Consider the following 24,549-nt stretch of genomic DNA (forward strand, 5'->3'; position numbering starts at 1 on the left):
TTTGAAGTACGGGGAACAGATCTCATGCTACCAGTGTGTGAAATATATGCACCCACCTTAGCAGTGATTGAGGTGCAAAACAAATCTGTGACTCACACCTGCAGATTCAAGAGGTTGTGTTTAGTAACTTGTACTAGTACACTTAGAAAATATAGTAACCCTTCATTTTTTTTTTTTTCATTTTTACGCATGCGTACCTTCTGGATTACGAGTATGAATATGTAGTGACATCAATGCAACTCAATCGTATGAGTACACATCTCATGTTACGGGTATGTGGGACTTATGCTCCCGTTCTGACTTCATAATTAACCTTTGAGGTGTTACAGTAGTTTAAAGTGCACATGTCAAATCTTGTTTCCGTCAATGAAGTGTTATATTTTCTAGAATGAATGTTGGTACTAAAAATAAGTTCAGCATCTTGATGCTGATATAAGGTTTTTCAGGGACACAGCCACACTACAAACTCAGCCAGACCTAAAAGCATGACTTTTTGTTTTGCAATGGAAGTGATCATTTAACCTTGTGTTCAGCATCTTGAGAGAAAACATGCACACGTTCATTTATGAAGAAAGCTTTAGAAAAGTTGTGACACATTCTTCTCTGGGCTTTTTTGAGATGAGACTGTAAGGATGAGAACGGGTGTGAGGAGCATTATTCTTCACAAATATTTAAAAGTATTTGATGGTAAAAGCTTAAGTTTCCGTTTGTACACTTGGACAGCTCCTCGTGATTTACTAAACTATAGGCTTTGTTCCGACTACACATACAGCGGGATCGTAATTGACATGTTTAAACTACACACACACACACACACTCCACGTTCAGACACTGTTGTACAAAAGATGTGTTGGAGAATGTCAACATTTCCCCTTGTTAATCTGTAACATACCCCGCTCTGAAAAGCAGAGCTGTCACATTACCCTCTCGCCTCAGTGCTTCTTTGACGAGGGAAAAATCTGTTTCAGTCCATCACACAAGCGCACATGCACTTACATGAGCCAGTTCCACTGAGCCACACAGGCTTGATACTTGAGGAAGCACAAGGCCAAAGAGGGCAAAGTAAGTGCTGCCTAATTAAACAATTTTAATTTGTTGCCTGGCAACGTCCTGCTGCAGTTCTCTTCGTCGATACACCTCATATAGCTCCGCTTATTGGTAAAGGTTATATTTGCTTTCATCTACTGCGTCACCTCTGGTCCCCTTGTCGCCCACTCCTCATCACCATGATTATTTAATTACAATGAGTCTAGAGGCTCCTTGGATTTTATTACCGCCACAAAAATGTCTTGTGCATTAAAACGGCATCCTTTCAAACTAAGAGTGTCACACAGTTTCAAATTATTTTCTTTCAATTTGAGTTTTACTGTCATTGGACGTGGAATTATTGTAATCCATCTCTTTTCATTATCTTAGTTTAATAACTTGTATGTTCATAGGTCAGGAAATTAACATTAATCTTGGTTGTTTCTTACTATTTGGCAGGCCGCATAAAATGACTTGGCTGACCTGATTTTTTTCCTCCAGGCCAAGAGTATAACACATGTTATATTAAAGCAGAGGTCATTGTCATCCTCTGCTCGCTTGTATTGTCTGGATTAAAGGGAAATTCCTTTTATTAATTTTATTAATTAATTTATTATTTTCCACAGCACTTGCTAACACTTTTTTTCTTAATGAAGATCTCGTGTGGTTTTCATGAGCGCATTCACAATTATATATATTCACAATTATTATAAGCACTTATAGCAGCTTCTAAATAGAGTATTATGAATATAATGTTATTAAGATGACTTCAAGAGTGATGATGTTATCACAAATTAAATTGTATTTTGGAAATGTCAACCTCGATCTTTTCAAGTTGTCTAATAGGTTTGCTTCCTGGAAAAAAAACACAGTAATTATTTGTCTGAGTAGTTCTTAGCGCTTAGTTAAAGTAATTTAAGTTAATAGTTGTAATATTCATATGCAATATTTTTACCTTGGTGTGTAATCATAAAACGTCATGAAGGCTGGATTTAGAATGCATTAAGTCCACTTTTATTTCAAACCATCATAAAATGTACTATAAGGCTGTATAAATTCATTTTTTTAATGTTCTATTTAAGTTGTATTAAGTTGAAGTAAGTTAGTAAAATATCTGCTTTTTCAGTAGTTGCTCTTGTTGCTAAAAACAAACTACTTCTGTGCAAATGAACAAATTCTCTCAATTTTCTTAAGTCAGCATGGAGAGTTTAATTCCCTTTTGCATCATTTTGTTGATTTAGTTGTGCAGTCAAACCTAGGCCATAATTGGCTGTAACATATTGTTGAAGTTCAGATTTCTCAACTTGAGTTTTGTTGCCTAAAACGTGTCGCTGAAGCTAAGCTGGGGATTTGATGACGTCTCCTGTTCCCACGTTATATCATGACGGTTGGATGCATGTACAGTAATATTACCTTTACATTGACCTTACATCTAAATCAGTGGCTCTAACTTATATATTTCGACACAATGTGTGAGATAATGCCCCTTCAAATCACATGTTTTGCTTTATTTGCGCTCGTTGAGAGTGAGTTTCCTTTTTTTTGTCTAATTTTTAAGAGGCTTATTCAGACTTTCTGGTGACATTAAGAGATTTGTCAGGCACTAACAAGTCCGAGGAAGCTGGAGTGCGGCAGTGAGGGGCGAGCGGAGACAATGTTTGTACAGCTTACATGAACAGTAATGGAGTGAGACACTGACAGGGGAGAGGATCAGAGCAGAGGGATGACAAAATGAGTAAAAACACAAGCACCAGAGTTCAAATGCAGATACACGCCTAAACGTCAGCTCGGTTAGCAAAGACGACATTCATCTGCACCACCTCGCTCTGCTGCTCGGTGAAGTGTCTGAAGAAAACTCTGCCATCCTTCTTCCAGTGCTCCTCTCTCCTACCCCTAGAGTGACACTTCCTGCATATGAATGAAAGCGCGAGTGAAAAGGATGGATGCAGCGGGGCTGGTTGTCATTCCGCATCAGACCACTAATGCAAGTGCAGACGCTGGAATCATATCTGATCCTTCGGCATAATCTGGGAATCGAGTGTCTTCTTTCAGGCGATTGCTCATTAACCCGGCGGTTTTTAAACTCTGACGTATATTTTCTCGCCTGAGTTTGGAGTGATGACATGAGCATTACGGTCCGGCTGATGAAGTCGGATTGCTTCGAGAGAATGCTGAACAGGGAGGTCACGCTTCTGTCCAAAAGGTCAAATTGCATCACTAGAGTTCATATCGCACACTAAAGGCTCTTGCTCAAGAAGTTATTGATATTCTGTTATCTTTGAACTGGCATCTTTCTCAGTCCACTGCACTCATTTGTTGTGTGTTACAATTAAAAACATCTATCTATCTATCTCTCTATATATTCGCATTCTTGAATCTATTTAAATCAAGTCATTTCCATTGGACTCGTACCTCCACCATGGACATTATATTTGTGCTGATATTTGTTTTTTTGTAAACACCATAACTCGATAAAGTTGTACGTATTTTTTATGAAATTTCCACTATTGTTTCAAATGTATAATGGAAAAACTATAAAAACTGTTTGTTTTATTGTTAACTTGTTTGGTTTCTCAGCTTTTTTACTACACTATCACAACACCAGAGTCAACTGGCAAAGAAAGAAAACTTGTCCTTTTAAATTAACGTGCAAATGAAAATGGTGAATAAATGGTGAGCACAATTGAAAACAATGGTGTTTTTTTAGGGAAGACACTGTAGTTTCAGTCAAACGTTGGAAGTTTGATTCTGGATCATGGAAAACGTTTTTGCTGTTAGACAGCACAATTCTTGACTCAGAAATGTCTTTGTTTATACACTGTTTTTATAAATTCATGTGAAATTAGGTTCTTGGTGGAGGTATTCACCGTTTCAGTGCTTTTCATCCATGTCTTCCTCTGTTTGTGTTTCTTCCAGGAATGATGCTCGGAGGTGGTTGTGGCAGAGAACTGGCCCACTGGATCATTCATGGTCGCCCCGAAAAGGACATGTACGGCTATGACATCAGGTACTTAACCGGGCCGGAACATATGTTCTGATGGATATTCAGCTGAACCACTTGCAAAAACAGCGTTTGTGACTTTAAATGAGGTTGATTTGACTTTTCCTTCCCATCTCAGACGTTTCCACAACTCACTGACGGACAACAATCGCTGGATCCGAGAGCGAAGCCACGAGTCCTACGCTAAAAACTACTCTGTGGTGTTTCCTTTTGATGAGCCGCTCGCCAGCAGGAACATGAGGCGCGACCCGTTCCACCAGGTAGGTTGACTTTTACTGTCTTTAAATGTAGTGTGACTTATTGAAATGAAACATAGCCCAGAACACCATTCTTAAGCTAGCTTGTCTTCCTCTACGAAGAATATATATTGAAAAATGTAGACTGCTTTTTAACTATTATAAAGCCGATCAATAAAATAAAAGATCCAGCCAGTCATGTAGCAACACTACAATAAGTAATAAGGAACCTTGTTACTCAGAAAAAATATATACATGTGAAAAACTATCACTACAATAATATATCTGTTATAAATTGCTATATTCTAAACGGTTAATAAAAATCTATATTTATTACAATGTCGTAATATCATGACTTTGTTTGTATGATTAGGTTCTTGCCATTGTTCACTCCTGATCGTGAGTCACCTGTATCAGAAATGTATAATTACTCTTCTCTGATTTTATATACCATTATGTACCAAACATGTAACATAAGGGATTTCAACACCATCAAGTTTTTTAAGTACATTTTTGATATTAAAAAAACAAAGTCTTTGAAGGATTCTCTGGGAAAGGAATTGGGAAAATCCTCCTTGTTCTTGCACCACCATATGTAATAAACTTAGAATATTGTCATAGCATTCATTGGATTATATTATGATCACACTTTATAAGAAAATGCTACAAAATGATCTTTAAAAAGCAAAATGTATTATTGTTTATACAATTATATGAATATACATAAAATGCGTAATCACTTAATGATCAGCAACAAAGGGTAAATGGGTGATGATGCTATAAAATATAATGATTAGTATACCAGTAATTCTGTTAAAAATACAGTTTATTTGTTCGGCCCTTAATCAAACAAATTCATTTGTTGTTAAATAAGTAACTTTGTTCTCTCTTCTATATAACACTATAGCATGTGTTAACCTTTGGAGGCAGTCGAGAGTGTCTGAAGTTCAAATGATCTTGTTCTATTATTGTAAGTCTTTATTATTTAAGATGTCTGGAAATAAAGCCTCGTCAGTCACTTTTTATTCCATCACAGAGATTTAGATATTCATCCACTGACCCAGTCTTTGCTTCACTTTGTAATTGTATTCCCTTCACACGTGTCTTGTACTGTTTTTATCTGAAAAGATCATTCTCCTCCGAAAAGTTTCACTTCCTTGCGTTCATTGTTAGAAGAAGAAGGTACGCTTCTCTCTCCCTCCATTAACCTGAGCAACCTTTTGTTAAATTCTATTATTAAGGCAATAATGGGAAGAAAAGCAGCATCTGAATACGGCAGTGTTTGCTTCATCGTAACACGATGTGACTCGGTGTCTAATAAAGCATAAGATCGACACAGAGAGCTGTTTCTGATTTAAAGTGACAATCAGCCTGGATTCGTACTACTGATAGTATTTGATACTTCTGCACTGGTAAGCTTGATGTTTAACTACACTTTTTCTTTTTTATCTGTCTAACTTCTTTTTCTTCTATCTTTCTTTTTTCACTTATTCATTCTGCCTCCCGTCTTCTCTGTCTGCTCCTGTCAAGCGAGTCTTGTCCTTTGCCAGATAGCTGATGTGAGTCCTGGCAGGAGGCAGTTTGCTCCGTAACTTATCTCCCACCACTGCATTTATTAATGCAATCCCTGCCAACTTGACTATAAATGAGACGCTTATCTTGGTCCGCCTGGTCTCTGATGTCTATTAGATATCCCTTATACTGTTTTCTCCAACACAGACGCTTCATACACCTCAGTGCAACATTTTACATCCCATTAATGACCCACTTAGGCCTGCTTTTCCCTTCCAGTCCACATTTACCTTTAGTGTTCACCGGTCATTACTTCAGAACAAATTACTGTCAAACAAATAACATTAGCTCTTTGTTTAATGCGTTTTTTGACCCGTGTCTCTTTCCTTCTGGTGCTACATTTATTTCATGACGTCTGTTGTGATGATGGGGAAGTGACAGGTTTGAGCTTAAAATCCCTGGATTTGCCTGGCTCCACAGAGACGGCGTTTCAAAAGAAAACCTGAATGTTTTTTATTATATTGAGATGGTAAAAGCAAATAAATAAGTAAGCAATAGTTATTTGTAAAGCGCCATTCTAGACCAGGGTCACGAAGCGCTTTAACTATAAAAAAACAATACACAGTAAAAATGTATACTTTAAAAAAAAGGTATGAGTAATGAGAAAAGATTGTATTACTTTGATAATTTCTTTAGACTTTAACATTTTAAGTTTTGAAGAATCTGCCAAGTTGAATGACTGAGCAAAAGTCTCGCAAAGATATTGTCAAGATAATTGTTTTTGGCTGAAGTACTTTATATCGCCTTTTTTATAATCTCATCGTTAATATGGATTATTTCTTTAAATGAATAGGGAGTGACACAAGTACCCTCTCAACTAAAATACAGACGGATCACGGTGATGATGAAATGGAGGAAACCCTTCATGAACCGGAGACGAGATTTTCCTTACGGGCATTTGAAGCCCGATGAGAACTACAGTTATACTGATTTGATTGATGGATCAAAGCTAGTGTTACTAACATTTGTAACTCAATACTGATATCCAGGAAAATATTTGATACCATTTTCAATACCACAAGAGCAAAATAAACGATAAAACACAAATTTAAACTAAACATTTTTGTATTTGGTAACATAGTAATATATTTAATATAACCTCTGTTACAACATGTGACAATTAACAGAACCACATGTTAAATATTTATAGTAAAAAAAATGGTTGTGCAAAGACAAAAGAAACTGCATCCGTCAGAACAAGTTTTAGATCTAATGTATCGCTAAAGATAAATAATTTACACTTTTAAAAATCGGTATCATATCCGTATACATCATTATAGTATTGATACTTTTTTGGTACGTTTGACCCCTAATAGCAGTGAATGTATCCTAATATTATAGAAAATGTACATATATAAAATAAATTAAAATATAATTTTCTTGTAATCATTGTTCAAAGTGTAAGCATTACCATCAATGTAAGTGTAATACTTGCTGTTTGACGAGATTATTTAATTATTTTTTTCGGGATAAGCTGTTGATCACTAAACACGCTCTTGTGGATCATCGTCGACCCACATCCCGAGGGTCACACCAAACCTCTCAACCAGATCCTTAAAAAAAATGAAACTGGCCATCTCCAGCTCTTCTGCTCACACGTTCTCTCCACCTCAGCAGCGCTGATGGTAAATATAGCTCAGTGTGGGAAGGTTTGGCAGGAGACACTTGGATGCCTGCTAGGTGGAGAACATAACTACAATTGTGGGCGACTGTCAGTTTTTAAGGAGGGTGCTGAGGAGTAATAAAAGCACTTTCTCCTTGGAATGAAGTAATAGTCCAGGAATGCATTAATTGTATTGTACTTGAACTTTGAAGAACATGCTACTGGTTTAAATACACAAAAAAAACTATTTTGTGAACTAATACTTGTCTTCTAGAATTCCTCTTGGCACTCCGGTTTCCTCCCACAAATAATAAACATGAACAACCTTTTTTTTTTCCGTACAACCAGTCAAATCCAGTTGAGGAATCAAAATTCGAATCTCATGACTCCTAAAAATAGACCCAGAGCTCAGAATACCCACAGGTTTTGAACTCTAAATGATTCAGCTGAGACGTCACGTCCTTCAACATGTATCTGCCGAAGTTAACCCGCAATCTTTGTCTGTCTAAAGCTGCATTTTTTTTCCAAGTTTCGCTCATGTTTTCTGTGATGATGGGTTTGATTTGGAACAGTCATGGCTTTTGCCAGGTCACCCACATGGCCACCAAGCTGTTGAAATGCAGTGAGTCAAAGATGGCGTTTGCATTTATTTTCCATATTGGCTGTAGTAGTGAGAGGACTTTTTGAAGTTTAATTAATTTAAAAATGACTGCAAAGTACTCTCTTATTGGTAAAAGTTCTGCTTTGCCTTTTCTCAGGTTATTAACAGACTCTTGACTGGCTGTCAGAAATGATCATGGAGTCATGAATGGAAAATAAGTCCTTTTGTAGCTGATGGTCATCATGTCACATTTACTTTTTGACTTTCATCAATTATCACCAACAAGGTTAACTATTACTAAAGTAACTACTTATGTGAATGAATGTTACTCAGTAAAGGTTTATTTCACATTATTTTTGCTCATGTATTTCTTAATTTAAATGTGACATTAAGTGTGTTTACTGTTTATATCATGAACATAAATTAATATAATAATTTGACCTCTAGATTTCTTGTTATAAGACATTGTAATTTTTGTGCAACTGTCGCAGGTGCTGACGGAACAAGGCTGTGTCTTCCAAGAAAGACACGGATGGGAAAGACCCGGCTGGTTCACCAAGGATGGTTCAGCTCCTGTAAGACAAGAGTTTCCTCAATGAAACCAAACATCTGGATACTCACTGTAGTTATAAATGTCATTGCAAAGGTCAAAGACTACGATTACTACGGAGCCTATGATGTAAAGAAGAATTCCAACTATAAATACAACGATTTGCTGGGCAAAGAGTACACCTTTGACTTCCCTCCTCATCATGACGTGGTAAGTTTTAGGTTTGTCTCTAATATGATAAAACATAAACTACTAATGGACCACAATTCTTTGTTTGGAGACGTTTTTTCTGATTCAAATCATCCTGTTCGCTCTCGGTTGTAGTCAGAATGTCATTTTTGTTTGTAGAATAGTTAAAATATCTAGGCTAAATAACGCCTCAAAGGTTCTAGCTGCATGTTTCCCCGAGAATACATCAGAAATGTCAGTTTTGACTGCTGGGCTCAAGTTTAACATAAATGTAATGTCAAACTTGGTATTTTTTTCCCCCCTTCTACCCAGATTAAGAGCGAGTGCCTGTCATGTAGACACGGTGTGTCCGTGTTTGACATGTCCTACTTTGGGAAGTTTTACCTCACTGGACCTGATGCCAAGAAAGCCGCTGATTGGCTGTTCACTGCAGACGTCAACAAAAAGCCAGGTTGGTTTTTGTGTATTTCTTTGAGGGTAAGATGGACACACTCTTAGTTACGGCAGACTTTTAGAGAGAAGTTGTAGCAAGTCAATATTTTTTCGTCACTTTATTTCGACCTGCAAAATCACCGCCTCCCGCCTGCACAGAAAGATGTGCACAGCGTCAAGTTCTGGATGATGATGTTTATCACAGCCGCCTCGTCTGCTGTCAGTTATCACCTCCAGACAAGACTCCAAGTCAGCACATCACTCAGCTATTACTGTTTACCAGAAAAAAGAAAAACACCTCTGCATGAAAAAGTTATTTAAGAAGTGTTTTGTGAAGCTAAATTTGATTTATCAGATAAAATAGGAGGAATTCCGGCAGGTGAAAGTCACTGTTGGTATGTGTGTTATTTACTCTTTAAGAAAATGTCTTACTATCCTGGATAAAACTAGTGACTCAAATATCTTTCCTATGTCGAATGACACTGAATCATTCAGTCCTGTTCCTAATCTAGTCGAACCTCTTACCAAAGGTCAATCCACCACAACTCAACTGAGTCCCTGGTCCTCCTCCCAATCATTTACTTTGTGTAACTCAGCGAAACTTCTCCCCTTCAGTTAGTTCAGTCCGTCTCCCCCTGCAGATCATCGCCAGTGAAGAACACGTGTCTTCATTAGCAAAGGTCTGAAGATGAGGAACTTCAACCTCCCAAAGAAGAATGGTCAAAGTTCATTAACGTCACTAAGGGACTGGAAGATCAAAAAATATTTTTTGATTTAAAATTAAAAAAAACATTTACGCACACACATTTTCACATAATTGTCCAGATCAGGGCCGGGTCTAGACAGGCATGTATGAGGGGGCAGCCACAAATCTTGAGGGGGCATTGTGCTGTTACTTACTTACTTACATGTAAGTTTGAGGGGGCACAACATTTATTTGAGGGGGCCAGGCCCCCTCTTGCCCCTGCCTAGACCCGGCCCTGGTCCAGATGTGTTTTTAAAAACACCAACTTAGACTTCAGCCCAAAATAAAGAGACAAATAGCTAAATTGACCTTTTCGTCCTAAGGTGTTTTCTGTTCGGTTCCTTTATGTAAAAAATGTGTCGGAATGGATTTGAAACTCTTAGTTTAAATGGTTTACTACAATAGTTGTAATGCCATGTTAATCATAAATATACACTTTCCAGTTTTACCAAGAACATGGCCAATCTTCCAGAGAGTCTTTCACAGACTTAGTACCTACATATTCATTTAAAAGTATAAAACTTAACTTTTTTTTTTAAGCGTCATTATTTAAAAGGAAGAATGTTTTATCAAAATTTGTATCATTTCAATTTAAAGATTTGATACTTACGGTTCATGCTTTTTCACTAAACACACCATTACACCGAGGCTTTTCCACTGCACCGTTTTTTGGGTTGAAATGTGATTAATTTGTTCTTTTTGGTTGTAGTGTCAGTTAGACTGAATCCTAATGAGAGTCTAAATTAAGTTGTGTCAGATTGTGGATTTCTGCACTGATTGCTTTCGTTCTTGAGTAAAATCTAAAGGTAGAATAAATCATAGCTTTCTGACATGTTTCTTACTTAATGTAGATGTCCACAATAAAACAAAAAAAAAGTTTGAATCTCGTTATTTCGTTTGGCAATTAAGCTGAACAATAAAAAAAAGTGTTTCAGCCATAAATTAATTCTTAAAATGCACAGGTTCGCGGAAACTAAAACGTTCTCATCGTAGGCTCCACTGTGTACACCTGCATGCTGAACAAGGCTGGAGGAGCGGAGGCCGACTTGACTGTGAGCAGACTGGAGTCCGGAGCTGCCAACCTTCCCCTGGCACCGGAGTCCAACGGTGCGAAACGTGCTCATGGACTGTCGAGGTCCATCCTGTGATAGATTGATGTGTACCTCAGGGAGAATTGGATGTGTCGGGTCGTGACCTTGTGTTCTCGCTGTACCTCAGGCGATGCCTACTACCTCGCCATCGGCGGCGGCGTGGCCGAGCACAACTGGAATCACATTCAAACGGTCCTTCAGGATCAGGGCTTCCGCTGCCACCTGACGGATCACTCTGAGAACATGGGCATGATCAGCATCCAGGGACCCAAGAGGTGAGAGACCAATTATTCGCTCAATTCAAATTCAAATTGACACGATTGTTGCGGCAGCAGCAGAGATATGATTGAGGGGGAAATGAACAGATCATTGATAGGCAAAGTGCAGATTAAGTGCCAATTTCCCTTAGTTGTAGACTTAAGAAAATGAAGAGAAGCTGCTGGTAAAAAGAGGTTGAAGGTCACTGATGATGTCATCGGGTTAAATCTCTTATCACGGCAACCAAAAACTCATCAGATCTTCTCCTGTAACTTTATCCATGAGTATATTGGTACCATCAGAATACGCAATGGTTACATTTACATTGAAATGTTAAAAACATTTAATTCTTTATTGAATTTGATTTCTTTGAGAATTTAATTAGTATTTAGAATAATTTAAATCAAGCACTTATTCATAGACGCATTGAGTTGTTTTTTTTAATAATTCAAAAATAAATGTTGTAAAATCAATATTTTTGAATTTGTAGCCATTTAAAGGACTAATTAAAGTAAACTAAATGTTTCAAATGTTGAAGTCTTCTTTTCCAAGAGGCAGTAAGTCCCTCATCATAATGATTCTCTGTTGTGAAATTGTTACTTTATAAAGTTCTCCACAGTCTGAAATCTCAGCGAACGAAAGGTTATGAGATTTCAAAGATTTTGTTCATCATTGGACGAGAAACCGATTTGGATAAATCCTCAAACCTCTTCTATTTAAAAGATCTCCTACACCTTCTTTGCTCCTAGTTGTGTGTGTTGTGCGAGCAAGTCCTGGAATACTGTAAGCTGTCCTTTTAGCTAAAAACTTGCTCTAGACCAGTTGAGCAGAACCGTCTGTCAAAGGCTGCTCAAGATATTTTTTCCTTTTTCTGCTCGATCCTCTCGACACGCTCGATGGTCCACCAGCAGTGTGATTGATTTCTTCATCCGAAGGGCCAGAAATCAATACTCTGGTGAAAATAGTATGAGTACAAGAGCAGCAGTGGAAGCTGCAAGAAAGCCCAACTGCTTTGGCTGAGGGCACTTTTTTTAAGGTCTCATATATCACTTCCTCGCTGGTCACCGACTCTTTGTTCTTCGCCTCACACCGGAAGCCGGCTGAGATCACTCGTCTTGCTGTGTGGGCCCTTAGTTTATAGAGGCTTTTTTTTTTTTTGGTCGCATATTTCTTCCGGTCTTCGTCATCTTCCAGTTCCTGCTGCTCCGCTAATGATCAACCTCGACCGCTGTAGCTTTCAAGTTGCACTGATTTTCCTGTCTCGCTGGAAGAGCTGACGTCAAAGCCGGTGCGTCACACTTTTCCCATTGTGCTGTGACCGAGTGTGTAGCGCTCTGGAACCGCTCAGGTTTGTTCCCCCTTTTTTCACGGAGATGAATCTCTCACTCTGGAATCCATTGAGCCTGCGATGTTTGGGATTTGAAGACAGTTGATCTTTATTAAACCCTTAAGCAAGAGAGAAACGTCTGCAGCCTTAATCCCGGGAGACGTTGAGAGTTCCCTCAGGATAAATGGTTCGATGATGTGTTTACTCTGCTTCTGTTTACTTGTAAGAGTGATTTTAAAAGATGCATAATGGGTGTTTAAACATGCGACGTCTGCAATTTTTTAAGCTCCAGATATCGCTGTTATTGTCCAACTGAGCAGCAAAAAAAGCAGGTTGTGTAACTAAAGATTTGCTTTTCTTAGTCTTTGGATAATTGACTGTCATGCCGTCTCTGGGTTACCTGATGGTTCCTCATTATCCCGACGCCAGACTTTGTGTTAGCGTTGACAATCCTTGTAACCTGAATTGGTGGCAGCAATTTGGCTTCACTTTCTACTGCAGGGGTCTCCAGCTCAGGCGCGTAAGAGGCCGAAACCTGTTTAAAATGTGGCCGAGACGGGAGGTTGTCAATCTTGGAGACGTCTTAAATATCTCCATCTTTTCCTTCAAAATCAATTTGATTCTTATTTGAAGTCTCTATATAATTGTTCACCCAGCGATGTGAACTGTATGAAAAAGCTTCCATGTCCTCACACACACACACACTAGACAACATTCTGGTCTATACGGCTCAATTTATTTTAATGTATCCATTTCTCTGCCCCGTCTTCTTGGTAAAACTCAACAAACTGAACTGAAACTTTTATTTAACTGGGAACTTTGCACTACTTCTTAAAAGACAGACAACTGAACATTGCCTATGTTTTTAAATGACTACTGTGACCACAGCTCCTGCACTTCATATTTATCTAGTATCTCAGTTTGATTTGAGCTGCTGCCCCTCTTGAAAGAGAGCTTGATCTCAATGGGTCTTTTATCTGGTTAAATAAAGGTTAAATAAAATAAAACGATCTTAAACACTGGCATCTTTATTGGTAACTACATCAACAGGAACGTTAATCTACCTTCATTTCAGCAAACCATCCAGCAGGCTACGTAAAAGTTCTTGGTCCATGATTTTGACATATGTCCTACTGTCCTATATGGTTTCCTTTCTATCCTGGATCATGTTCATCAATTGAAATCATCAACCAAAAATGATCATGAACATTTCCATGATGGATTATTTTATCTTTAAAATCGGAAGTAAGGTTTTAATTATAATAGCCCTGATTTGAAATAGCCCCCTAGTGTCGGAATGATGTAACAGCAATACCGACAATTCTCTCTTTTGCCAGTTTTACATTTCCAAATGTCCATTAGTCTACCAGAGAAGGTTGTTATCGGTTTCTTTTTATTTCTCCCTAATACGTTGAAAAAGTATCTCAATACTTCCTATTGAACACTGTTTCTGACTCTCTGTAAATCTGTTTGATGGTCACATGACAATCGTAGACTCCCGGCAGGTCGGTTGGATACAGTTGGGTTTTTAAGGTCATTGTTAAAATAAAGCCAGACAGTTTGACAATTAAAGTATGAGCAACAAATTATGTATGAATTATAACTATAATTATTAAATTTAGCTTCAACCATTAAATCACCTTGTTATTTGTAGTATATTCACATAATTGTAACGCATCTTATACAAGTACAAAATCTATTACAGCTCCAGATGCAGGAGGAAAATGAAAAGGTTCCTTCCCTCGACGTCAATGAATTAACAATGTATTGTTATGCCTGAATATAAAATGCACACAGAGCAAGACGGTCATTAAGTTGAGCAAATTTGCTCTCGGGCTCCGAGGCATAATGAACGCGGCAATATTTATAGACACAAATTAGCCTCCGCAAAGAGCCGTCTCGCCGCGTGCAGCGATGTTTGCACACATGTCGGTGCAACGAGAGTGTGTCGACGTCAAGTGATATGGACTTCCAACGCTTTCCAGAGCAAGAAAACCTACACGGATAAGATGACCCTTCCTCAAATATCTTATCGAAAATATCTTGAAGCTCACAGCAAGTTCTACTCCTGCCCCCTCACAACAATCCCAGTGTTCAAGTCGACTAATCTTGGCCTCCTTTTTTTCTGTTGACTCATATCTTTATGTAATATTGATCTTGGTGTGCGAGAGCAACTCTGTGGGGGGGTGGGGGGGAGAGAAGTGGCCAAGCAGTCCTTCAAAGATTTCCACAAGTGCTTCTGAAGATTTAACCTTTGATTAACCCGACGTGTTGACCATGTTCGTAACACGCTGACTTTGTGATCATGTTTCGTTTTGCAGTCGAGACGTCCTCCAGGAGGTTTTGGACACGGACCTCAGTAATGAAGCGTTTCCCTTCTCCAGCCACAAAGTTGTCAAAGCAGCCGGACACCAGGTGAGACACTCGTGCAGCAGGAGCAAACATCAAGATGGTAAACACTTTACGAGCTTTGAAACGACCAGGAGGAGGCGCAGAAATATTATTTTAAATAAATAGTATTAGCGTGATGCTCAGTAGAGTTTCTTATTTCCTCTCCAGAGATTATGAAGCACTTGTGTCTGTGAGTTCTTCTCAAGGCTTCTTTGAGACTTGATTCAATGTCATCTTAGTTCACATTTGTATTGTAAGTAAGAAATAGTTATTTGATTCCAACCTTTTACCAAGAAGTTTACATGATCTGTCTTCAAAAGTGAGTGAACATTTAAAAAAAACGTTTTATAACGCTCTTTAAAACAATGTTGTCCATCGTTTTCAAAAGGAAATGTTGGTATAAACGTGTCACACGACAAAACTGAATAGAAAAAGCGTGATAAAAAATTTAATTAATAGAATTTAAATTAAATTAATTAATAGAAAATCTGTGTAATTAAAAAAAAACATATCCTTTCAGAATATATATTTTTATTTAATTATATAAAAAATTAATAAATATAGAATTACTAAATTCACTAATTTATATAAAACAAATCTAACCTTCAATATAGAAATTATTAGATTAATGTATTTTTAAATCAAATAATTGCTTCAAACAAATGGTTAAATTAAAAAAAAATAACATGCCATGTCTTAACATTTGAAATTAAAGTTAAATCATATCATTCAATATTTTGATGGCACCGATTTACTTCCCTAGCAGGGTTAGGGTGCAATTAATTTGCAGATTTGCAGAACACATGCAACATTTAAAAAACAATTCTGTACTTGAGCAATAACTGAAATAATCTCAAAATGATGACCCTTTAATTAAAAAAATCTTTAATTTTAACAAGATTCTTTGGTCGGTACAATGACCCAAAATGGAAAATGTTAATAGAGAAGTAGCACTAAAAACACATATATTAAATACTGTATCAACTAACAAAGAATAATACGATGCAGATGTTTCATAACAACAACATACAAAGTGTAATATTTAACATAAAAAGGGACTCTAATGCATCAAGGCGTCATATGTACAAAAGGTCAGATGTACACGTGTTTCAATCCAGTGAGCAGCAGGGGATGTAGCTTCACTTGACAGACTCTGTTGGACCTCTGGGTAAGAAACTGAAAATACGACCTCAACCATTGATCAGGGAAGTGGTGTGTGTGTTCAGTAACTGTCACTCAATTGATGGTGTGAGGGGGTTTGAGGTTTGTCGTGTAGAGACGAGGCCATGGAATTCCGATTAAAAGTGACTCCTGCGGTGCCACAAATTCTATGATGGTTCCTTGAGTCAAAGATGAATAATGTGTGTGTGTGTTGGTTAACAGAAATGTGTTGCTGTAACTTGTTAATTAGTAGAAAATGAATGTGAATATTTTGACTTCATGAGCAGCAGCGGGAGAAATCAAAAAGATGGCGCGACTTCAAGCCTAGCATGAAGGTCCGGCACATGTAGAGAGACACACATGTCCAAATACTTTTTTTTTAGACGCTAACACACTGCAGATACACAACTCGTCGCTGCACCGCAGGACCGTGTGCTGTGTTCCAGCAAGTCACCGGACTTCTCTGGGTGACATTTTAGTGGCTTCACTGCTGTGAGAACAGAACTCTCTCTCTCTCTCTTTCTACCTCTGCTCTCCTCACATCTCATCACATTTCCTTGTGCGTTTCATCCTCGGTGTTTACAGAGCCAAAAGTGCTGCACTGTCAAGCAGCATGAGCTCAAACGACTTGTCGTCCCCGCATGCATGTTTGTGTGTTCGTGTCTACATGCGCCCTGATCTCTGCAGAGTGCACATATGGAGCCCAGAGGAACCTCTCGTGGCCAGATGGCAGAGCAGTCACCGTCCCTCACTGGGGAAACTTGCTTTTTTTTTTTTTCCTCCCTGACTTTACACATTTCCTCCACATTCTCAGTCATGCGTACTTCCTGTTCCTGTACATTCTGAGCTTTCGCCTGCAGCTCGTGTCCCTACTTCTTAGACTGGCTTTTTAATTTGTCCCTTTCGTAAGTCACTTTATTATTTATTTCCTAATCTCTATTCCCTCAAATCTTTCAAAATCAACATTTCACACATTCTTTCAAACGATCACTCGGATATTACAGTTAGATACTTTTCCACTTTAATGTTGCTTCCAAGTCCTTCTAGTCTTAACACTGTGAATCCAGATGCTGTGTTAGTGAAGGAATTCTGAAAAGAATAGTAAAGACATGAGAGCAGACTATGTGATCTGTCTCCTTCAACCTGATGCTCAAACATGGCGTACGCCTCTTTCACCGCAGATTTGTGGTCATTTTCTGTACCTTTTGTGCTGGATTTCAATTGAGATTTGGCCCTCGTAGTGGAGGAGCATTGAAGATACTCCTCCCACTTTCTAATTGGTCAGATCAGAGCCAATCAGAGGCAGACTAGGGCAGGTCAATGAAGCTTGATAAAACATTCTCAATTGGCCTTCATGGCGGAACCATGTTAATAAGTCAAAGAAGACACCTGTGAAGTTAAAACCATTTCAAGTGACTTCCCCTTGAAGGTCATCAAAACAATCCCAAAAATCTGGAAATCAGTAATTAGTAAAGTTGAAACTATTTTCTTTCTTTTTTCTGTAACACTTTTGTTTGTAAATAATCTAATGTTTACTTGGATAACGGATCAGGAACAGGATAATCTCGGATAATCAATAACTTAATTATTTAAAAAAAGATTCGACGGAAACAGTTTTTGCTTCAATATAAATCGTGCAGACTGTGTGAACGTTCTGTATTTGACCTCTCCTTGTACAAGTAAAATTGCTGTGACTAAAACCAATTCTGGTCTCAAATATCTGTTCTTTGAGTTTCTCAACTTGACATAAACTTTTGCCAAACTGTGGGTAATATTTTTGCAGCCTCCGACGTCTCAACTCGGGTTGGGGGTATTTTTGTTTTTGTTTTATGAATTGAAATCAAACAGCGTGCTAAATGTAAATGGTAATAATCATAAAGTTTCTCATATAGAAGTGAAAAATATTAAGTGAGTAATTAATGAAGCATCTATCTCTAATTTTTATAGTTCAACATAGATTTGGGAACTTCACGGTCAGACTGTTTTAAAAATGAAGATTTAACGTTATTTTCTGCTTAAGGGCCACCTATGGCCCTGGGTGAAAGTACACTGAATACAGTTGAATGAAAATTAGCTAATGTTAGCATAGTGGGTAATTCGAAAACTGAATGCAATCCTGGGAATCCTTCCCTCTGAAGATCAAACAGTGAGTTTGAGTTTTAAAGAATAGAAGAGGGTCGATGTATGTTTTCTTATGGGACATGGAAATACACTTACTCTGGCTCCTCACGTTCGTAGCACCTGAACACAAAGAAGCACGTATGGAGATTGTACATTATTCAGCATTGTGGTGTGTGTGCGTCTGTGTGTAGATCTACACACAATCTTATTGCATATTTACGACAAAACCAGAATGGAGCTAAAAAGTCTTCTGAAAATCTTCACAGCAGATGTGGTTTGTGTGATCGTGTAATCATGCCTGAGGCTGATGTTCTTCTCCGATTCTCCTCCAACCAGGTGCGAGCGATGCGCCTGTCGTTCGTGGGAGAGCTGGGATGGGAGTTGCACATTCCCAAGGACTCCTGCCTTCCGGTCTACCACGCCGTCATGGCCGCCGGGGCTAAACACGGCATCATCAACTCGGGCTACAGAGCGATCGACTCGCTCAGCATAGAGAAAGGTGACGTCGGGTTTTATCGCTCCCAAACAGAACGTCAACTTGTCCTCTCTCAGGTTATAGACACTGGCACGCTGACCTACGACCTGATGACACCCCTCTGGAGGCGGGTCTCGGCTTCACCTGCAAACTCAAGAGTTCCATTCCCTTCCAGGGCCGCGAGCGCCTGGAGAAACAGAAGCAGGAGGGGCTGAGGAGGCGTATCGTTGCCTTCACCATCGATGAGTCAGTTCCATCTTCTTATGCTTCATAGACGTTATTAGTAACCATGTTTCTACGAGCCGAACCCTTCAGCATCCTAGATGATGACATGATGTACTTTATACTCTTCAAGGATTTCTTTGAATGTTTATTCACTTACACATGAAGTGTAAATGGAGAAAACTATGACATTAAGTACCATCTCGCCTTCAGACACCTGCTGATGATGAAGGAACATGTTATTTATTCATTATTAACTTTAATTACAAGATTAAATTAAATCAAAACAAAACCTTATATTTTTCCCTGCCAAGGTTAGTCGTTAAATGCATTAAGAAGCAAAACATTTTCAGGTTTTAAAGATACTTTTCTTCACTATGGATCAATTACCAATGAAAAAAAGATTAATTATATTCTGTTTTAAATAGTTTAGCAGATTTGCTTTTATTAACAATAAGTTACCATCAAGATTTTGACGCATTCAAATAAAAGTGTATTATAGTCAAAACAAACCTTGACCTGTGACAAATTCATCTTTGTTAGCTAATTAAAATATCTTTTAAATTTTTTTTTTTTTTTTTAATTTCTTAATGATTTGTGGCAATAAATGTATTTTATTTTGAGAATTAAATAAAGCAAATCATTTGAAAACCCAACTGCACTCCAAGATGCAGTAAGGCACTCATGGTTAACATTTCTTGAACTTATTACTCTATAAAGTCTAAAATCTCTGCGAACAAGAGGTTACAAGAGCGCAAGCCATTATGACATAATAATGGCTTAACTCTACCTCTAGTCAGCTGTTATTATGCCCCGCTTTGATTATACAAGGAGTCCCTTGGAGGTGAAGACTTCTAGGATTGTTGACGCTCAGTCACCAACCTTGATGTTTGACCAATCACAACAGAGTGGATGTGGTTATGGTAAACAAGATTTCATCTCCAAGTGATATCAGTGGGCGGGGCTTCAGACCTTTTTTAATGTAAATATTTCAATGAAAAGAGAGTTTTGTACGGACCGACACATACTGATGATACAATAGATTCCAACATCTATTTAAGAAACACTTAAATCAACACATTAGTTGCTCAGCAAAAACACCATTTTGATTATTAAACAAAAGTTAGTTTGGTCTTGAGTGCAGATAAATGTCAAACATGTTCCTGAACTGAATGAGTTTAATTCGGTGTATTCAGAGTTTAACTTTGTGCGTCTGTCCTCCACAGGAAAGTTCCCATGTTCGGACTGGAGGCCATCTTCCGTAACGGCGTTCCAGTGGGACACCTGCGCCGCGCCGACTACGGCTTCTTCATCGACAAAACCATTGGATACGGATACATCCGGAATCCTGACGGAGGAGTGGTAATTATCTCGCAGATCTTTGTTGTCGCTGCTCGTTGTGTTGTGGGATGATTTAACTCAGTCTGTCGGTTCACTTTAACCGCCTGTTTAAAATTCTCCTCTGCGCTCTCTGTGATCGCTCAAGTGCTGCATGTTTTCGTAGCAAAGTCTCTCTTGTACAAGAGGTTTGGAATTGAACCACCAGAACTTTGTGAAATAGATGAATCCTCGTCCTGAGCTAATAAGGACAAAAAAGTCACGTAAATCTGTCGGGAAAAAGTTATTTCTTGCTCCAAGAGCTTTGAGACGCTTTCAGGGTTTTATCCACTTTAATGAGACTTGGATTAATTGTTGCTGATATTATAACACAAATTCAAAGTTGCTTCTTCAGGGCTCTCCGGTTTCCTCCAAAGTTATAAGAAAAACAGAGGTGACTCTCAGAGTTGACTGTGCAACCATTGGACCTTTACCGGCTCATGCCCTGTGTAGCTGGGATTATTTAAACCCTTGTGTTATCTCAGGGTCAAGGTGACCCGGAGACCTGAAAACAAATGTTTGTGTTTCCGTAAATATATATGCAGTGTCAGGGTTTGTTCACTTTGACCCAGAGACAACACAAGGGTTGAACCCTGGCTCATATAATATCATATAGTAATATATTTATTTCAATCTCTTCCTTTTAAATATCATTTGTTTCAAATTGTCTAAATCGCACATATACGATAGCGGGATTTTCAACTGTAATCGAATAAATTAACAACTTTTATTGTCAGGTTAAGAATCTGACTTAACGCTTTCACTTAAACAAAGAATAGAAATCAGATCTTGTTTTAAGTCATACGTTTGAAGTGGGAAAGAAAAAAACAACACAGTACATCTTGCATGACTGTATGAATTCTTTGTAAAGCACAGAGCTGGTCCCTGTTGCACCTTCATCATTATTATTGCATTTACTACCAAGGTTTCCACCAAACTGGAATGAGTTATTATTGCCTAAGGTTTGTTTTTTTCAATCCAGATGGTTATTAGTCTGGATTAAAGCCACTACATTAGTATTTAGTTGTTGCTGGATGACCAACATTAGAAATAGTAGCAAATACAAGTTTGGTTTAATACAGAAAAACTAACTATTTCAAGTTCAGTGAATGTCAAACTCCAACTCTCCTGACTCACTCACATGTTTCAAATGTTAAAGTCTTCCTCTCTAAGATGCAGTAAGTCTCTAATCATGACCATGTTTTGAACTCATCACTTTATAAAGTTGCTCTGAAATCTCAGCGAACTAGAGGTTACAAGAGCAAAGTCCATTAAGACGTAATAATGGCTTCACTCCTCCTCCAGCCAGCTGTAATCACGCCCCGCTTTGTTTATACAACGAGTCCCTTGGAGCTAGAGACTTCCGGAATCGATGACGCACAGTGACAATCCCTGATGTTTGACCAATCACAGCAGAGTGGGTGTGGTTATGGTTTAGTGGGCGGGGCTTAAGCGTATTTTCTAATGTAAATATTTCAATGAAAAGAGGGTTTTGTACAAACAGAAACACACTGAGGATACAATAGAGTCCAACATCTATTTAAGATGCACTTAAATCAACACTTAAGTTGAACTGTAAATGGTTAATAGATGCAGTGAAGAATAAATGTGAGAAAAGATGACAAAGTTGTGTTTAAAGGTAAGAAAAACAACTCTGCAGTGAGCGGAATAGAAAGAGGAAGCAATTCCGAGAGAGAAATGATCTCCTGGAGTGTGGAGGACGCTGACTCATGACTGACGCGATGGTTTCCAGCATTTTCATTTCCTTCCCTGAGATTTTAATTTGTTGTTTTTACCGTTGATTTGTTTTCAATTCTCTTTTTTTTTTCTTATCTCGATCTCACTCCCGCTTTTCTCCTCACGTCCTTGATTTCCAATCCTTGTTCTCTGGTCCACAGGTGAGCGCAGACTTCGTGAAGAGCGGGGAGTTCACGCTGGAGAGGATGGGGGTCACGTTCAAGGCCAAGCCTCACCTCAAGACTCCCTTCGACCCCGAGAACAAACGAGTGAAGGGCATCTACGCGTGAGAAGAAGTGTTTAGAGAAGAAGGTACGAGTCTCCAGTGATTGATGTGTTCATGGGTCCAGTAAGAAAAGAGTGTTTCAGACGCTGACCTGAGTCTTAATGCTTTGAATGAGATCAAATACACACGTGAGGTCCAGAGACTCACACAACAAGTGTTTGCAAAATCACGTTGTCGAATCAAGACTGGCATAGTGTATATATATTTGAAGATCAGCCGTGACATTGTTTACAAGAAGCACATCGTTTATGTCGGCGTATAAGCTAGCGTCGCTGTTGAAACTGTGAAATTTTCAGATAAAATGAAGTTTACAAATTAAAAAAAGAAATTATTTTCATGAAACTTGAGATTTTTTGGAACCTTCGTCGTCTGGACATCGTTGCTCTCACCATGTCAACCTCACAATAAAAACCCTCCAGGGTGAGACCACACCTTTTTTTTTTAAGATGATCCAGATTTGTGCTTTCTTCATGTTAAAACTTGAACCTCAACTTGTGTCTTATTTCATCTTAATCACTGGAAACTTTTATAGATCACCTTATCATTTATCATAACACGTATCTACTTTGATTTGGAGCCAACTATCCAGTCGACCACGTAAAATTATTGTAGCAATTATTCTGGTTTCCTCAACGTTTTCAAGCCGCTTAAATTCAAACCACAATAAATACTCTTAATGTTCCTAATACAAGTCATTTTATTCCAAATATGAAGGTACCAAAGAACTTTGATCATTTTTATTATTACGATGTTCAGCTACCCTGAGGTTTTTCTTCTTCATTTAAGATATATTTTAATAAGAAATGTTTCACGTTGTGTTTTAGACATTTTCACCTGATAAAATCAGGACCTCTGTTGTGTATATCATTAATAACACTATATTTAATAACACTATAGCAACAAAAAGTGTGTTCCGACAAAGAGCTGATTACGGAAAAGGAAAATATTAATAAGCAACTTGTGTGAAACACAAACAATCGTAAACTATTGTTTAAATCCGTTTACTTCAGCACGTGTTGCTGCTATGTCGTCTCCAAGAAAAAAAAAGATTCTCATTAATCACGAGGAGCGAAACTGAACTTGGCTGCAGGACACAGATAATCACAGACTTGGTGTAATCAGTATTTTGGGAAATGAAGAACGGAAATTGAGCCAGAATGAAGGAGAGAAAAAAACCCTCAGTTTACATTTAGTTATTTGGTTTACAAGTGCTTCGTTTCGAGAAGACTTCTTCTCACTTTTATTCTGATCGTGAATGGTGAGTGTGTTTGCAGGGTTTTTGTGTATGTGTGTGTGTGTTTGTGTGCGTGTGCGTGTATGTGTGAGTGAGTGTTTTGCCCTTTTTTTTTCTCCAACATTTTCCATCGGCAAGTCAGTGTCTCAACCCATCCTGATCATCCTCCAACCTTCTTTAAGTGACTCTGTTATGAATATATTATGAAATACAGGTTGAATGTTCATTTGGGAAAGTAAAACTGAGTTTTCTGATTCAGTTACCATATTTTACGAACTATAAGGCGTGTCGTGTATGGAGTGAGATTACTGCTACCGGTTTGAGCGAGTGTGTCTTGGTTTTTGTACACTCAAAACAATTTTTTTTTTGCGCAAATCACTCTGCTGCGCGTTCAACATGTCATACACACTTGCTCTAGCTGTCATACACTCATTCTGCGCACTCAACATTTGTCTGCTCACAACACCAGTCTCACACTCTGCTGCTTGAAGCCTTTTAAACATCATTTGAACATCGTTACCATGGGCGTGAACAGAGTTGTCAGAACGCTTAATAAAGTTTGACTTTATCTGACTGTTTTGTCGACATTCCCTTAAGCACAGCTTTATCCAGTGGATGCACAACCCCAGTCAAACGTTTGACTGTATCTTTTATTCTACGCACCTTATAATCCGGTGAAACCTATTTATGAAAACAGTTCTAAAATAGGCCATTCATTGATGGTGTGCCTTATAATCCGGTGCGCTTAATAGTGCGGAAAATACGGTAGTTACTAATTCTCTAGTCTAGGTATTAACGTTTACGTTGGAACAAATAAGAATTTACACGTGACTGTTGACAAAGTCGTAACGGCTTTCATTTGTTTAAACCAAAATATGTTCAAACCTTAGTTTTAAAAACTGCCGAAGTCAACT

At 38.2% G+C, this 24,549-nt stretch overlaps 1 protein-coding gene across 1 annotated transcript in view; it reads left to right on the top strand.

Annotated features, from left to right (window-relative positions):
• The window catches only part of sardh (sarcosine dehydrogenase), a 35,708-nt gene extending 12,876 nt beyond the window's left edge, over window positions 1–22,832 (top strand). Inside the window, exons 11-22 of the mRNA XM_087791297.1 lie at window positions 3,943–4,033; window positions 4,146–4,287; window positions 8,531–8,614; window positions 8,686–8,799; window positions 9,091–9,229; window positions 10,949–11,062; window positions 11,174–11,321; window positions 14,953–15,046; window positions 18,641–18,803; window positions 18,857–19,025; window positions 20,228–20,363; window positions 22,277–22,832. Coding sequence (XP_087647423.1) covers window positions 3,943–4,033; window positions 4,146–4,287; window positions 8,531–8,614; window positions 8,686–8,799; window positions 9,091–9,229; window positions 10,949–11,062; window positions 11,174–11,321; window positions 14,953–15,046; window positions 18,641–18,803; window positions 18,857–19,025; window positions 20,228–20,363; window positions 22,277–22,405 — 1,523 coding nt within the window. The 3' untranslated portion in view covers window positions 22,406–22,832. The remainder of the gene's footprint in view (window positions 1–3,942; window positions 4,034–4,145; window positions 4,288–8,530; window positions 8,615–8,685; window positions 8,800–9,090; window positions 9,230–10,948; window positions 11,063–11,173; window positions 11,322–14,952; window positions 15,047–18,640; window positions 18,804–18,856; window positions 19,026–20,227; window positions 20,364–22,276) is intronic.
• The last annotated feature ends 1,717 nt before the right edge of the window (window positions 22,833–24,549 follow it).

The sequence above is a fragment of the Callionymus lyra genome, chromosome 5, assembly GCF_982586985.1.
Source record: "Callionymus lyra chromosome 5, fCalLyr1.hap1.1, whole genome shotgun sequence".
In the NCBI taxonomy this organism is placed as follows: Eukaryota; Metazoa; Chordata; class Actinopteri; order Syngnathiformes; family Callionymidae; genus Callionymus; species Callionymus lyra.